Raw genomic sequence first — 16,546 nt, 5'->3', positions numbered from 1 at the left:
CGTTAGTTGAATTTGCATACGAACAGTCTAAATCAGAGTACTTATAGATAAAAGCATAATATAATCATTCAAACATAGAGCAAATTTTAAAACATAAACCTATCTTTCCATAATCTAAACATAGCATAACATAAACATTCTTTACTCGGATGCCAGGCACTTCATTGATAGTCATCCCTGCCCTCAAGCTCCTCAATCATCATTTACTTGCGTGCATACTAAAAGTCAGCTATGCTGAGTGAGTTTAGTTTAACAAGGATCAAGTTATTCTTACTCATACATTAATGTTCGTATCCAAAGATACACATACCATACTTAACCTCTTCCTACATACTTAGCATTCTTAACACATAACTCATTCATAGAATTATAAGGATCTGTCATCCTTTCTTACACACAAATCAAAAGGATATGCCATCCTTTCTTACACAGAAATTATAAGGATTTGCTGTCCTTTTTTATATATAAATTTTAACAATCTACTGTCCTTTCTTACACATAAATTATAAGGATCTGCTATCATATCCACCACGACACGTGTAAGACCCATCAACCATCAACGTACCAAAACATACATACATTCATATACAATTAAGTATATCATACAAACATACAATATTCGTCACTAGTTAAAGCAATGCATATCAACTTACTTTATTCGTGAGCTATACGGAACAGATTGTTGGGATACTGTGCGACAAGAGGTTTCCAATTAAATTAAAGGGAAAGTTTTATAGGATTACGATTCGACCTGCGATGCTATACATAACAGATTGTTAGACCATCAAGAAGACACATATACGTAAGTTGGTGGTAGCATAGATGAGGATGCTAAGGTGGATATGTGGGCACCTAAGTAGCACGGGAACGGGTACGGGACCAGGATACGGGGACGTTACGGGTACGGGAAACGGAAAAAATTAAAAATCCTACACACGGGTACGGGAAAAAAATATATAAAAAATAGCTATTTTTATTTTAGTTTTTTTAAATTTATAATGTCAATTTTAAACCTTTTATGTATAGATTTATAAGTTTAAGGACCAAATGTAAACTAGTAAAGATAGAGAGGAGGGGGGGGAGTGTTTAATTGTTGAAATACACAAACTAATTTTACACTTTCTCATGTAATAACAATTAAGTTGCAGGGACTAAATGTAAACTATTGAGAGAGAAATGGGTTAATTTTTAAAAACTTAAACCTATTTAAACCTAAAAGTAAAAAATACAATAACCAGCCGCCTTCTTCTTTTTCTTCTTCTTCTTCTTCTTCTTCCTAACTTCCGGTGACTATTTCCGGCAGAAAATTCGGCGCCGGATTTGCTGCCGGAAAACACTATATGATCGCAAAAAACGTTTCTGAAACTTCGATCCGTACCCAAGCCCAAAGGCGTATTACAGTCCGTCCCCGATTTTCAGAAACGTCTGAAAATCGGGAAACGATTCGCCGATATTTCGCCGGCGTACCCGTCCCACGCCGTCCCCGGGATGGGGACTCAACTACTCTTGGCGTTTCCGTGAATCATAGGTGGGCACACAAGGTTAGACCGAATAAGAAACGAGGTTTTTCGGGAAATACTAGGGATAAGATATGGGAAGGCAGATTGAGATGGTTTGAACATGTAAAAAGGAGACAACCAATGACTCCCGTTAGATCAGTGGAAACTCTTATTATAGAGGGGAGGATGGGTAGAGGTAGACCTAAATTGACTTGGGATAAGATGATTAGGCGTGTTTTGCTAGACTCGCACCTCTCTGAGAACATTGTTATGAATAGGAGTTCCCGAAGACGTAGAATTAAGGTTAATGACCTTTAGGAGGAGAGGCTATTTCTTGTTATGGCCTTTATTATTGTTGTTGTTGTAAATTGTACATTGGTTTTATTTTAGTCTATCTATATTGAAATGTTGCTTGAAACGTACGCGTACTAATACCATATTTTTTAGTTTATTATATAATGCTATTCTTAATTTATTTTGTATAATTTTTTTTGTTTATCTATTTACTTTCGAGTTTGGGGTCTCGCCAGATCAACCTCTCTATCATTATGGATAGAGGTAAGGTTTGTCTACATCCCACCATCCTACTGATAGCTTAGGTTATTGTGGGAAATACTTGGTATGATTGTTTTTTTTTTTACTTTATTCGTGAGCATGCACACAACCCCAAATCATTAAAGAAAAAGGGGTCTAAAAACTCACTTGAATTCGGTTGCGCTCCGACTCAATTATAATTATTTTCTTTAGTGAGCCTTGCTAACTGTTTAACATTTACTTGCTAATGAACTGAACTAATCAAACTAGCCTAAATTATAATCTAAACGATGACCATTTGAGTATATAAGGTTAAGGCCCAACAGTTAGTACTATAACCGGCCCGATCACCTAGTTATTATTTACTGCTATTTTTTTATTAAGAATAGTTATACTAAAACTAACCAAATAAAAAAATTAAATGGGTTTTTAAATTTTAAGTATCATAGCTCAAAGACACTTCTATTTTATGTTTCCACTAACCATAAAAAGGAAAAAATGATTAATCGAATCTAAAATAAGTGTCGATTTTAAATCAACAGCCTTGAAGATTTGCTTAATGCCGAGTCTTCTAAATCACTCACCAGTACATGCAAATAATACCCTCCACCCACCACTTGTTTTTTTTAGATTTGGGCATCTTTGACGAATTAGTCCAAGTTATCATGTATTTCGGTTCCAAAGACCACAATGTTCAGCCAAGACTTGATCACTCTCCAAGCTCGAGAAGCAACTTGGCAGACCATTTCCATCTTATTTGCACAAAAGGGACACATGGCAAAAGGAATATCAAAGCCTTCATTTTACAGATTCACTTGAGTCAGAAACTTGTCAAGTAAAAGTCTCCACATGAAAATATTGACATTTTTAGGAATTCCTTTATCCAATCTCGTCGGAGAAGACACCTCCATATATAAGAGTTTTCTTTTCAATCATTTTCCTCACCCCTTTGACGAGAAACTCATTTGTCCATCACAATCCCACTCCTGCTGCTGCTACTATTATTATTATTATTATTATTAAGGAAACGTTATAGCCTCTAGCAGGATCCAAACGCATAACATGACACGTACGATATATTAACGAGACGATAAATAACATAGAATGATATCGAACCGAATGATTGTTCGTATATTGATAATAACCGAATGATTACACATTCATACATGCATACATATATAAGGTTAAGCTCGATCCGCCACCTAGAGGCGGCCTATCATTATAGAGAGAATCCGACATTCAGTCAAATGTTCTGAAATCAAAAGAGACGTTAAGGGGCATTGATCAAGGAATAAACATGATGGAGAGATGTTTACATCAAAACAGTGTTCTCCTTGTCCTTGATGATGTAGACCACATTGACCACCTAGAGATGTTAGCTGGATCCAAAACCTGGTTTGGTAACGGGAGCCGAATAATATTTACCACTAGAAACCAAGATTTGGTGAATGCTCACGATGCTATCCCACATAATGTGGAGATGTTAGATGATATGGAGGCTCTTGAGCTCTTCAGTAGGCATGCATTTGAGAGTAGTAAACCTGCACAAGGTTTCCTAGATGTTTCACTAAATATGGTTTCTAAACTTGGTGGGCATCCATCAGCACTTATACGTTTAGGCTCTTTTCTACGAGACAAAGACATGAGTAAATGGATAAGTATCTTAAACAGACTTGAGGCTATCCCGGTTGCTGAAACTCTTGAAAAGTTCAAAATACGTGATGATGGAGTGGACAAAGATATTTCCGACTGGTTATCTATTTGAGGGGACTGGAGTCGTGCCGCTGCAAGCCTTGCGGTTCCAAGTTATTTTCATGTTGTTCTTTCTTTTTTTTTCTTTTGTAGTTTTTTAAGGCCCCGTTACCGGTAACCCTACTTTCGTGTTGGATTTACTCATAAACACAGTTTTAAATATCAGAGTTAATTAAAAACTTTACGCGGAATATAAAACTTTCATAAAACATTACATATCGATTCATAATCATGTCTTAAAACATTCCTCTTGTCTTTCAAAATCAAAACATAACTTATAAAACATATCAGATCTTCAGATGCCAGGCTTTAGTCTTCTGCCATGTGTCCTCCACTCAAGCCAGCTGTCTCAACCTACTCACCTGCGTGCATACTAAAAGTCAGCTACGCTGAGTGAGTTCTAGTTAATCATACAATACCATACAATACCTTATTACATACATACGTACTTAACCTCATAACTTTCTTTCATACACACATAAGTACTCATGCCTTCATTCTTACTTACATACTTTCTTTCTTACTTACATACTTTCTTTACATTCATAATCATACGTTTTAAAGAGCCTTTCGCCCTATAACCTCACAGATATTATAAGGGTCTGGTCCCTAACATCACAGATATTATAAGGGTCTGGTCCCTAACATCACAGATATTATAAGGGGTCTGGTCCCTAACATCACAGATATTATAAGGGTCTGGTCCCTAACATCACAGATATTATTAGGGTCTGGTCCCTAACATCACAGATATTATAAGGGTCTGGTCCCTAACATCACAGATATTATTAGGGTCTGGTCCCTAACATCACAGATATTATTAGGGTCTGGTCCCTTGTTTTCGAATATTAGTAGGGTTCGATTCCCTCTTCGTTACCATACAACCATACATCATACCTCGAGTATTATTAGGGCTCGGTACCCTTTTCGTAACCATACAACCATACAACCGTCATTTCCTTCCTTTATTAACTTTATTACGTTCATACACATAAACATACATATCATACTTGCCATATTTATAACGTTACAACCTGACAGTACGTGCAATATCCGAAGATCGTTCACGTACCATCAAGCAATCGTTCATACATATCATACTTACCATATTTATAACGTTACAACCTGACAGTACGTGCAATATCCGAAGATCGTTCACGTACCATCAAGCAATCATTCATACATATCATACTTACCATATTTATAACGTTACAACCTGACAGTACGTGCAATATCCGAAGATCGTTCACGTACCATCAAGCAATCATTCATACATATCATACTTACCATATTTATAACGTTACAACCTGACAGTACGTGCAATATCCGAAGATCGTTCACGTACCATCAAGCAATCGTTCATACATAACATACTTACCATATTTATAACGTTACAACCTGACAGTACGTGCAATATCCGAAGATCGTTCACGTACCATCAAGCAATCATTCATACATATCATATATATCACATATGGCATACACTTATCACTTAGGATAAATGTATTAACAACACATCAAGTATGCACACAGCCCCGAAAACATAACAAGGAATGGGGCTAGAAACTCACCTGGATCCTGTTACGCTCGCCGTTGATCGTAATTCCTTTCTTTAACTGGGCTCGGCTAACTGTATAATATTTACACATATCAATTAACTACTACTACTCGTTTTGTATTTCTATCTATATATGACCCACAACGAACGGGGGTCCGGGGGCAGCGCCCCTGGAAGCGGGGTTCTAGGGGCGGCAGCCCCTAGCGGGGTCCAAGGGGCAGAGCCCCTGGCTGGGGTTAAGCTGCCAGGTCAGCTTGGAAAAATTTTATTTTCGATAACTGCCTTAACACATTTTCCATTAGGTTTTTAATTTATTTTATAAACGAACTTCGCTTTAGGCGAAGTTAAACCTTAGGCGAACTTGGCTTCAGGCGAAGTTAAACCTTAGGCGAACTTGGCTTCAGGCGAAGTTATACCTTAGGCGAACTTGGCTTCAGGCGAAGTTAAACCTTAGGCGAACTTGGCTTCAGGCGAAGTTATACCTTAGGCGAACTTGGCCGTAGGCGAAGTTATCCTTAGGCGAAGTTACGCTTGAAGGCGAAGTTACGCTTGAAGGCGAAGTTCATCAGGCGAACTTAATCTTGCAGGCGAAGTTATCGCGCTGCAGATCTGTTTGCCCATAAATCCTTCGTTTCTTAGCCAAATAACTCGATTTTGGTACCCACGGAATCGTATGATCGGCGCCTACAAATCTCAACCATCAAATCGGCCTAAAATCGACGTTTTAGGGGTCCGATTTGGGCAGTTTGGGTTTCGGGTCCGGTTAACCCATCAAATCCTAACCATTTTCAGTACTATAAGCTTTGGTGGATTTGTTCTTACCTTACCAACTCAGATCTATCAACAAAATCTCGGGTCTCGGCTTCGAATCTTGATCGGTTAGTATGTGTGTGTTTTGAGGAGTGTGTGGAGTGTGTGTGGAGTTTGGTGAGAAATGAGATATTTTGGGATTAAGGGGGTATTTATATCCCTGAAATCCCATTCTCATTTATCCTATCTCAATTAATCCAAGTCCATGACCCGCTCCTACTCGATATTAATAATTAAAACGCGAAATCACTAACATAACTTTCTTTATTCAACATTATAAATTTTAGGATGTTACAATTTTTTAGTTGTATAACTTTGAATAATTGAAAGCTCATTGTAAGTATTGTCGTGTAACATCTCGTTTTTCGGGTTTTCGGTTAATAAATTAAAATACAAGTTATTATGAGTCGGACTAGTGTTGGGTTAAATGGATATGGGTTATGGACTTGGGCTATGAAAAAAAGAGGAAATGACCATGGGCTTAAGCCCATGATCCATAATTATATAAGTCATTAAATGGCCTTTAATCATTCATTTCACACATTCCATCCACCTCCCAAAACACACACTTAAGCTCTCTCTCTCTCTAGCCGAAATATCGAGGAGGAAACGGATCCCGACCCAATGTATGATAGTATTTTGTCGTATGAGCTTAAATCCGTTAGATATAATCATGAAACGACGAGCCGACACCGTTAAACCGTTTAAGTCATGAGATCCGGGTGGAATCGGTTATAAACCGAACCTAATATGAGCTTAGGGGTCACCCTAGCTCAGATCTGGATCGAATGGGACGAAAAACGATGAAAAACGGTGTAAAACGGTGAAGATACGTTTTTCCGGTGAGTTTTCCGGCAATGGCGGCGCCGGAAAAACGTGTACGAGGTTGTCAGGGAATGTTCTGACAAATCTGACCTAACCCTAGTTCGCTAAGGAATAACTAGCGAATTAGAGGTAATTCGCAAGCTGATTCGCTAAGGAAAAACGTATCCAATTCGTTAAGGAAAAAGGGTAACGAATTACCCTTGATTCGTTATGACCAGTTCGTTAAAGGAGATAACGAATTAGAAGGTCCAATTCGCTACTTGGACTGGTTCGCTACATGAACTGATTCGTTAAGAGTCCAGTTCGTTAAAAGTCCAATTCGTGTAAGTAACCAGTTCGTTAAAGGTTCCAATTCGTTACAAGAACCAGATCGTCATGGCAAGTCAGTTCGTTAAGGATAAGTAACGAATTAGAAGTTTAACATAATGACAGAATGGTCCCTGGAAAAAGAATGATTTAATTACAAATAAGCCCTTGAACTTTTAAGTAGCATATTATTCAATGATTCAAAATGCTAATGGAAAATGTGTTAAGACAGTTAATGAAAATAAAATTTTTTCAAGCTGAACCCCAGCCAGGGGCTCTGCCCCTTGGACCCCGCTAGGGGCTGCCGCCCCTAGAACCCCACTGCCAGGGGCGCTGCCCCCGGACCCCGTTCGTTGAGGGTAATAATTAAACTAGAAAGGCGATATGTGTAGTGATAGTTTACTGAAACGTATAATTATTATACAGTTAGTCGTGCACAGCTCAAGAAGGGAATAACCGTAAACTGTGAACACAACCGCATTGAGGTGAGTTTCTAGCCCCCACTTCCTTGTTATGTTTTCGGGGCTGTGTGCGTACTCAATGTGATAGTTAATACACTTACCTTTAAGTGGTAAGTGTATGCCTTGTATGATTTATGTATGATGATTGCCTAACGGTGCGTGAACGATCTTCGGATATTGCATGTACCGTCAGGTGGTAGCTAAAGATGTGATCGCCATGTATGATGTAAGATAAGATGCATGTATGAAGATATATGATGTATGCATAATGTACGTACGATATGTTAATGGTACGTGAACGCTCTTCGGAGATTGCACGTATTGTCAGGAAAAGTATTTAAGAACAGGTATAGCATGAAGCTATGAAAAAAAAGGGTACCGGACCCTAATAATATCCGAGGATGAAGGGTGACCGGACCCTAATAATATCCGAGAATGAAGGGTGACCGGACCCTAATAATAATATCCGAGGATGAAGGGTGACCGGACCCTAATAATATCCGAGGATGAAGGGTGACCGGACCCTAATAATAATGTCTGAGGTATGTAGGTGAAACGCCCTTTATAATGTATGGTTAGATATGAATGTGCATGGACGAATGATGAACATGATATGTATGTAATGCGTACCTTCGGGCATGTATATGTGTATGAAAAGTAAGTTATGTGATTAACTAGAACTCACTCAGCATAGCTGACTTTTAGTATGCACGCAAGCAAATAGGTTGAGGCAGCTCGCGTGACTGAAGACACATGGCATGGAAATCGAAGATACTGGCATCTCGAAGAAATGTTGTGATGTTTTAAAGACTATGTTTTGTTTTAATTGACTACGAATGTTTTATAAGACATGATTTGATGGTTATGTAAAATGTTATGGTTGAAGTTTTATTATTCCGCGAAAGTTTTTGTTAACTCTGATATTTAGAACTGCGTTTATGAGTAAATCCAACGTTAAAGTAGGGCTACCGGTAACGGGGCCTTACATGTCTTCTTCTAAATCTTCATTGTTGCATATTAAATTTGATTGTTTAGATGAAAAGCTTCATATCTTGTTTCAATTAACAGATAGAAACCATTAATTGATCAACAACTTCAATTGATATAGTAATAACAAAAAGGGTGGGATTGCACAAAAAAAAACATCATATATAAAAGATTAAAAAGTTTAAACATGCACACTAAGTGTTAGTTAAAAAGTCACAATGAATGAATTGGTATAAATTGGATAAAATGATACTTTGTGTTAATTTAATGAATCCTTGTCAACATAGTTATGAATTATGCATCCTAAAATGTTATTGGTTGAAATGAATGTTGCTAACTAGGTTGAAGTTTTGAGGTGGACGAGTCGGTGTAGCCGTTCGAGTCCAAGTAAATTCTACGGATTAAGGTAAGTGTATCTTACACTCAGGCGTGTATTAAACGTGTATATGGCAAATCAATGATCGATTCTTGTTTAGTAATCCGCGTGTAAAGTTGATAGTTGGTGAGAAAAACAATAACGCTGCAGACTATTCATTTGATGGATGTTTTAGACTTTTATCTTAAAACTAATACTGGCAAACGGGTCGGGTCAGTAACGGCATAATTGGCTCAGCACGAGTAACGCCACCTTTTAGCATAGTCTTTGGCGTGTAACGGTACCAATTATGTGCGACGTCGATTGCACACATTCCAATTTGATTAAATGATAGGTTGTCCTTGACAAGTTCGGTCTGCAGACAGTTGGCAAGTCAAAGTCAATACACCAAAATGTTCTAAAATGATGGCAAAGCAATGATGGTTGGGAGAATATCTAATATGATTGAATGGGGGTGATCACGACAATGGATTGAAATGTTGAATAGCTCAAAAACGATGAAGAGTTAAAAGTACTTAGATTCTTGTTTCCGTGAGTGTCAAGGTGGCATAAAGCCGCAAAAACTTGTGAGTTCCACTCACCCGGATGACAGAATCTAAAGGTGAATGGTGTTCGAATTTTGTTTGTCGAAGGAGCAAGTTTGTTGTGGTTTGACAAAGATGGGAGTTCGACTGATGAATATGGAGTTTCACGGCACTAAACGAAAGGATTAATGGTCGTTGCACATTGGGATCAATTCTTATGACGATCTTTGTATATATATTTTTTCTTTATTTTTGGACAACAAAATTCCACCTTTATCTTGCATTAGCAAAGATCTGAACATACAACTTTACATTTGCGAGGACAGACAACATACCACTAAACAAATGGGTCTCGAGTAATCGTCTATGTATCTAATAATCCAAAGTGAAGTATTGTTCAAAATCGGTATGAGTTCGATATGCTGCGGACGCGCAACCATGGAAAATTATAACAAAACCTTGGACCAAAACTTTTAATATTTTTTATTTGGATTAGGCAACAACCAAGAAGTTCTTGTATTCATTCACCTTACAAAGTTGGTGTGCCTCTAAAACACGGATTCAAACAATGAGCCTCCAACCTAGACTTAACAATTAACACTATAGAAATTTAATTTGCTTGAGTAAAATACACTTTTCATTCTTTAATATATAAAATATACCTTTCATTTTTAATCTTAGCTAATTACATCAATTATTCTTATGTTTAGGGTTTGTCACACATTTTATTCTTTTGGTGTATGTTAAATAAAACGAGTATTCCTTGATCATTTCCTATAAGAAGAAGAGTTTCTCTAATTCTTTGAATTTCTGTAGAATACTCTTTTCTTCAGTATCATTAAAAAAAGTTTCGGATTTTTTAGGGTCCAACTAGTTTACCGAACAAAAATACTATGGGTGCAAGATATAATAGATGATTGAATGCATTCTTTTTTTGGTAGGTTTTTATTAGTGAATTGTTGATCCATCATTGACATTTTCCGTGAGTGATCCCTTGGTTAATTCTGTCACTTACCGCTCAGTACATCCATTACACATGCTATGTTTTCCGATGGAACCCACCTTCCCCGAAAGACTTTGATGGATTTGTCTGTTATTAAAAGCCATCTACATAGTGTGGAAGTTTTGTATATTCTTTTAATGCGACAATAACATTACAAAAATACAGTAATTTCTATAATGCAAAGCGTGTGAGATCTACATACTAATTATTTGATATGACATATATTTGCCATATGCGTTCATCTTTTTGTTTCACATTTTTTAATATTTTATCTCACCTCCTTCAAAAGAGAGTGCCATCTCTCTCCATGTTCAAAACCATCATCACCATCATTAGAATTTTTAATTAATTACATCGTATTTATATTAAAGATCTTGAGTCATGTCTACCAATCAAGAAGTGGATATTTTACAATTTCCTTTAAAAGAATTGTCGGATGCAACTAACGGATTTTCTGATGAGAGTCTCATTGCAAAGGGTGGGTTTGGGAAGTTCTATAAAGGCGTATCTGTAAAACATGGCAAAATCGCCGTAAAGATGTTGGATCCTCGGCTAGGCCAAGGAGACCATGAATTTAAAACAGAGGTTGCTTTACTTTCAGTTTATAAACATGAAAATATTGTCTCCCTTCTCGGATTTTGCGATGAAGATAGGCATAAGTTACTTGTTTATAAGTATGAAAGCAACGGAAGTCTGGACAAACACTTAAAGCGGACAGATCTAAACTGGATCCAACGACTTCAGATTTGCCTAGATGCAGCCAAAGGGTTGCAATATCTTCATGATGATAATGGAGCTCATCAAAGAGTTCTCCACCGTGACGTCAAAAGTTCGAATATTCTTTTGGATGAGAACCTGAAAGCTAAAATCTCTGATTTTGGCTTGTCCACAACGGGTCCTGCAAATATGCACTCTACCTTTCTTATCTCCAATGCTTGTGGCACAATTGGGTATATAGACCCAGAGTACTTGAATAACGGTTTTCTCACACAAAAGTCTGATGTGTACTCTTTTGGGGTAGTGTTATTTGAAGTTTTGTGTGGAAGGCTCACACGTGTTAGAGAGTACACGGACACGCGTCACAATTTAACAGTTTGGGTCAAAATACATTACAAAAGGAAAACATTATTGGAGATAATTTATCCCGATTTACAGAAAGACATAAACATGGCTTCCTTAGTTACATTTTCAACCATTGCCTACAAATGCTTGATGAGTGGAAATGAACGCCCAACAATGAAGACGGTCGTGGAAGAATTGCGGAAAGCTCTTGTTGATCAACTAGTAAGTTGTTGCAGACTTACATCTCTCTTACTATCCCTTATTTATGTCTGCAGATAGCATTCCAAGTCGTTTAAATTACATCATTTTATAAAAGTATTTTATGTGTACTAAATCTACCTGTATATACTGTTAGAACAAGATCATTCTTTCACATGTCAACTAATACCAGTACAATTTATAGAATTACTAATAAAGTTACAAATGTAATTTTAAATGTGGTATTAAATGAGGTTTTTAGATATTTATGAATTATAAAATTTTATTTATCATTATTTATATTTTATGAATCCATAAGGTATGTTATTACGTATATTATTAAATTTAACTTTTTTGTCGTTTTTTTTTAATCAATCGTGTAATACACGGGCTATACCCTAGTTAATAATAAGATAATTCATAAACTTTTCTACACGAAAGAGGATGTAAATTTGTGTATAAAACAGATCATACAATTTTCTTTATATAATGGACTTAGAGGTGTGCATGAACCGGTTTGGGTTAAATCCAAATAAAAACCGAAGTTAGTTTTAAAAATTAGTTTTAAAAAACCGCTTGGTTTTGGCTTTTCTGGGTTTGGTTTGCCATTCAGGCTTGAAAGTTTTGGGCCGAAAAAACAATTGGGTTACAAAGTCGATTTAACAGTTATAAGCATATTGTAAATCAGACTCGAGTTATGTATTTTGTTTTCTCATAAGCAAAACTTAAGCTTTAAGTTATACTGAAGGTCATGGGCATGTATAGATAAAGTTAGTTAACCAGATTAATTAATACTTCGTTTAATCAAATCGTTTGCTCTTATTTATAGGTACAAAGTCGTTATGATGGTGACTTTGCTACTCATCTCCAAGGACAAACAAGGTTGTTTGGTTTCCCTTCGTGCTTCAAATATTTATTAACATGCAGATTTATTATAAATATGTAACTTTGTATATAAAAAATGAGTGAACTACGGTTTTCATTCATGTGGTTTGTCCAAATATGCGGCATTAGTCCAATAGTTTCAAATTTGCGATTTTTGTCCTTGTGGTTTCATTCCACTTGCAATTAAACTCGACTACACTAACCCCATTAAGTCTGGTCGTTAAGCCCATCAGCGTACCCCTCACGTGAGAAACAGTTTTGTCCTTTTTCTCCCCAAATAAACCTCAATCTTAATTCGCAAGCCCTCCTCATGTAAGGAGCTGGGTGTATTTGGAAAAAAATGACAAAATTGCCCATCAAGTGAGGGGCACACTGATGAGTTTGACTACCAGAATTAACGGTGTTAGTGGGGTTGGGTTTAATTGCAAGTGAAATGAAATCACAGAGACGAAAATCGCAATTTTGAAACTATTGGACTAAAACCGCAGATTTAGACAAACCGCAGAGACGAAAACTGTAGTTACTCACCACTTGGGCCTCTTGTGATGGTTTATTCTACACTAATTAATTGCAAACTACTCAACAGGTTATTAGAATCCTCTTCTCAATCCAGTCCTGCCTCTTCTTCTTCTCGGCCATGGAAGTATGATGTATTTATTAGTTTCGGAGAAGAAGATACCCGCAAGACATTTGTAGATTATCTCTACGTTGCTCTTTTACATAAAGGAATATTCGCTTACAAGGACGAAGGACGACTTCCTTGGGAAGAAACCATCAGTCCATCCCGTATTAAGACTATTGAAGAATCACGGATAGCCATCATAGTATTCTCACGAAATTATGTTGGTTCTTCTTGGTGCTTGGATGAACTTGCATTTATTATGAAAAACAAGGAGAAAGGGAAAATCGTTATACCTATATTCTATGACGTGGATCCCTCGTATGTGAGAAAACAAAAAAAGTATTATGAGGAAGCACTTGCCATGCATGAGTCGAGTAACAACATCAAAGTAAAATCTTGGAGACAAGCACTTACGATGGCAGGTAACCTTGCTGGATGGGAGCCTCGCCAAGCCCGTGGGTAATTCTCTCAATTCATTTTATCATGCGCGCGTACACACACATATATATTGGATCAAATACAAATGACGACTTTTATTATGAGAAGAGTAAAAATAATTAATGTTATTATTATTATTATTATTATTATCGTTGTTGTTGTTGTTATTATTATTATTATATAACTTTTGAACTAGAGTAATAATTACACTATTTTTTTATAACATAATTACTCTATAGTTCAAAACTGTAGTTACACTAGTTATTTGTATGTTTTACTAAGTTAATTTTATTTGTACCAGATCCCACCTCATATTTATAAAAGATGTTTGTACTACGTGTTAATTACATTTACAGGCGAACACTAGCTAGTCTATGACTGCAATCTCATCTTCCTTCATAATTTACTAGTAGTATCTTTACTTTAGAATATCATTAAGCTAAAAATCGGACATATTTTTCTACACGGGGATCATTACAAGCTTCTTTTTGTGTGAATATGAACTAAGTATGCTGTTTATGTTACATCCAGACAGGAAGCAGAATACACCGTAAGAATGGTTGACCAGATTGCAAAGCAGTTGCTTAGCTTGATGCAACGGTGGGAAGCAAGCGCAGAAGCAAATGCGAGCCCAGTCCTAATTGGCTTAGAGACCCGCATGCAAAAGTTGGGGTCACTTCTAAAAGTGGGTCAGGTGGTGTATATATGGTTGGAATATGTGGAATGTGGGGTAGTGGTAAGTCTACTCTTGTATCTTGTATTTATGATGGAATACGTCATGAGTTCGAAGGTTGCTGCTTTATCAAAAATGTTAGATCTAAATCAAGAATGCATGGCTTGAAAACCTTACAAGAGAGAATCCTCTCCGATATTCTGAACTCGGATGTGATGTTAACGAGCACTGAACAAGGCATATCCGAGATGGGTAGTAAATTGTCTCGTAAAAGTGTTTTAATTGTCCTTGACGATGTAGACCACATTGACCACTTAAAGATGTTAGCTGGATCCAAAACCTGGTTTGGTAGCGGGAGCCGAATAATATTTACCACTAGAAACAAAGATCTGGTGATTGCTCAGGATGCCATCCCACATAATGTGGAGATGCTAGATGATATGGAGGCTATTGTACTCTTCAGTATGCATGCATTTGGGGAAAGTAAACCTGAGGAAGGTTTCGAGGATGTTTCACAGAATATGGTTTCTAAATTAGGCGGGCATCCATCAGCACTTAAGCGTTTAGGCTCTTATCTACGTAGCAAAGACATGAGTGAGTGGACGAGTATCTTAAACAGACTTGAAGCTGTCTCAGTTGTTGAAACTCTTAAAAAGTTCAAAATACGTGACGATGGAGTGGAGAGGAATATTTCTGACCAGTTACCTATTTGAAGGGACTGGAGTCGTGCCGCTGCAATCCTTGCGGTTCCAAGTTATTTTCATGTTGTTCTCTCTCTCTCTCTTTTTTTCTTTGTAACATGTTTTTTAGTTGTGTAACTTTGAATAATTGAAAGCTCATTGTAAGTATTGTCTTCTTCTAAATCTTCATTGTTGCATATTAAATCTTGTATGTAGGTTTTGACTAGAATCCTTGAATTTGGGTCATACATGATGATGTTTAGATTTAAACTAGTACGGGCAAACGGGTCGGGTCAGTAATTTGGAGAGTATGAATCGATACCTAAACAGATGCTCCAAGCAGACTTGACTGATGAAATGGTTAATTTGTCACGACAGTTAAAGATAGTGCTTTCATGATGCATCACACTATAATGTGAAGTCTTTAATATTCACACTTTATATATATATTTTTTGTTAATAGTACTTAGATTGTTGTTTCTGGGAGTGTCAAGGTGGCATAAAGCCGCAAAAACTTGTGAGTTCCACACATCCGGATGACAGGGTGTTCGAATTTGGTTTATCGAAGGAGCAAGTTTGATGTGATCTGTCAAAGATACAACACCAATCGAGAGGATAACTAGGTGTAGTAAAAAACTGGAAGCGTTAGATCACCGGAAAGAGTAATGGACTTACCTGGGAAAGGTCATGCGGAATTGGTTCGGATGATGAATGGTCGTTACACGTTGGGATCAATTCTTATAAGAATGAAACGAACTATCTTACTTATTTCTTTTCTTTTTTACAATAAAATTCTACCTTTACCTAGCATTTGCAAGGATTTGAATTCACAACTTCGCATTTGTGAGGAGGATATCATTAGACCACTAGCTCATGAGTAACTGTCTCTGTGTCTAAGAATCCAAAGTAAAGTCTTGTTCCAAATCAGTAGGCGTGCTGTGACGGATGCGCTACCATGGAAAATTATACTTTGGTCCATAACTTTTAATATTATTTTATCTGGATTAGGCAACAACCAAGAAGTTCTCTTATTCATTCACATACAATTTGACAATTTTAAAGTAATTGATGGACTTTTGTCTTCCATTTTAAAATTTATATAAAAATAATTTATGTCCTTACAAAGTTGGTGGGCCTCTAGAACAGAGTATCAAACAATGAACCTCCAATCTAGACTTAACACTATAGGAAGTTAATTTGTTAAAAGAGTAAAAATTATTTTGTCACATTTTATTCTTTTGATGGATGAATGGTAAGTGTGTATGTTAAATAAACCGAGATTCCTTGATCATTTTCTATAAGAAGAGTTTCTCTAATTCTATGAATTTTTGTAGAATACTTTTATCTTCAATA

At 36.8% G+C, this 16,546-nt stretch overlaps 2 protein-coding genes across 2 annotated transcripts in view; both read left to right on the top strand.

Moving 5' to 3' along the window:
* Positions 1 to 15,538, top strand: part of LOC143540742 (TMV resistance protein N-like) — a 118,337-nt gene extending 102,799 nt beyond the window's left edge. The window contains exons 3-4 of the mRNA XM_077033723.1: positions 13,367 to 13,861; positions 14,372 to 15,538. Coding sequence (XP_076889838.1) covers positions 13,367 to 13,861; positions 14,372 to 14,681 — 805 coding nt within the window. The 3' untranslated portion in view covers positions 14,682 to 15,538. The remainder of the gene's footprint in view (positions 1 to 13,366; positions 13,862 to 14,371) is intronic.
* Positions 14,762 to 15,226, top strand: LOC143540763 (TMV resistance protein N-like). Its single transcript, XM_077033738.1, has one exon. It carries the CDS (start codon positions 14,762 to 14,764, stop codon positions 15,224 to 15,226), a length of 465 nt encoding a protein of 154 aa, XP_076889853.1.
* Positions 15,539 to 16,546: the final 1,008 nt, after the last annotated feature.

The sequence above is a fragment of the Bidens hawaiensis genome, unplaced genomic scaffold (assembly GCF_021521415.1).
Source record: "Bidens hawaiensis isolate Kalapana, Puna unplaced genomic scaffold, B.hawaiensis_p1.1 tig00012328_1, whole genome shotgun sequence".
NCBI lineage: Eukaryota > Viridiplantae > Streptophyta > Magnoliopsida > Asterales > Asteraceae > Bidens > Bidens hawaiensis.
The sequence above is the reverse complement of the archived record's forward strand: the minus strand, read 5'-3'. Positions and strand labels throughout refer to the sequence as shown.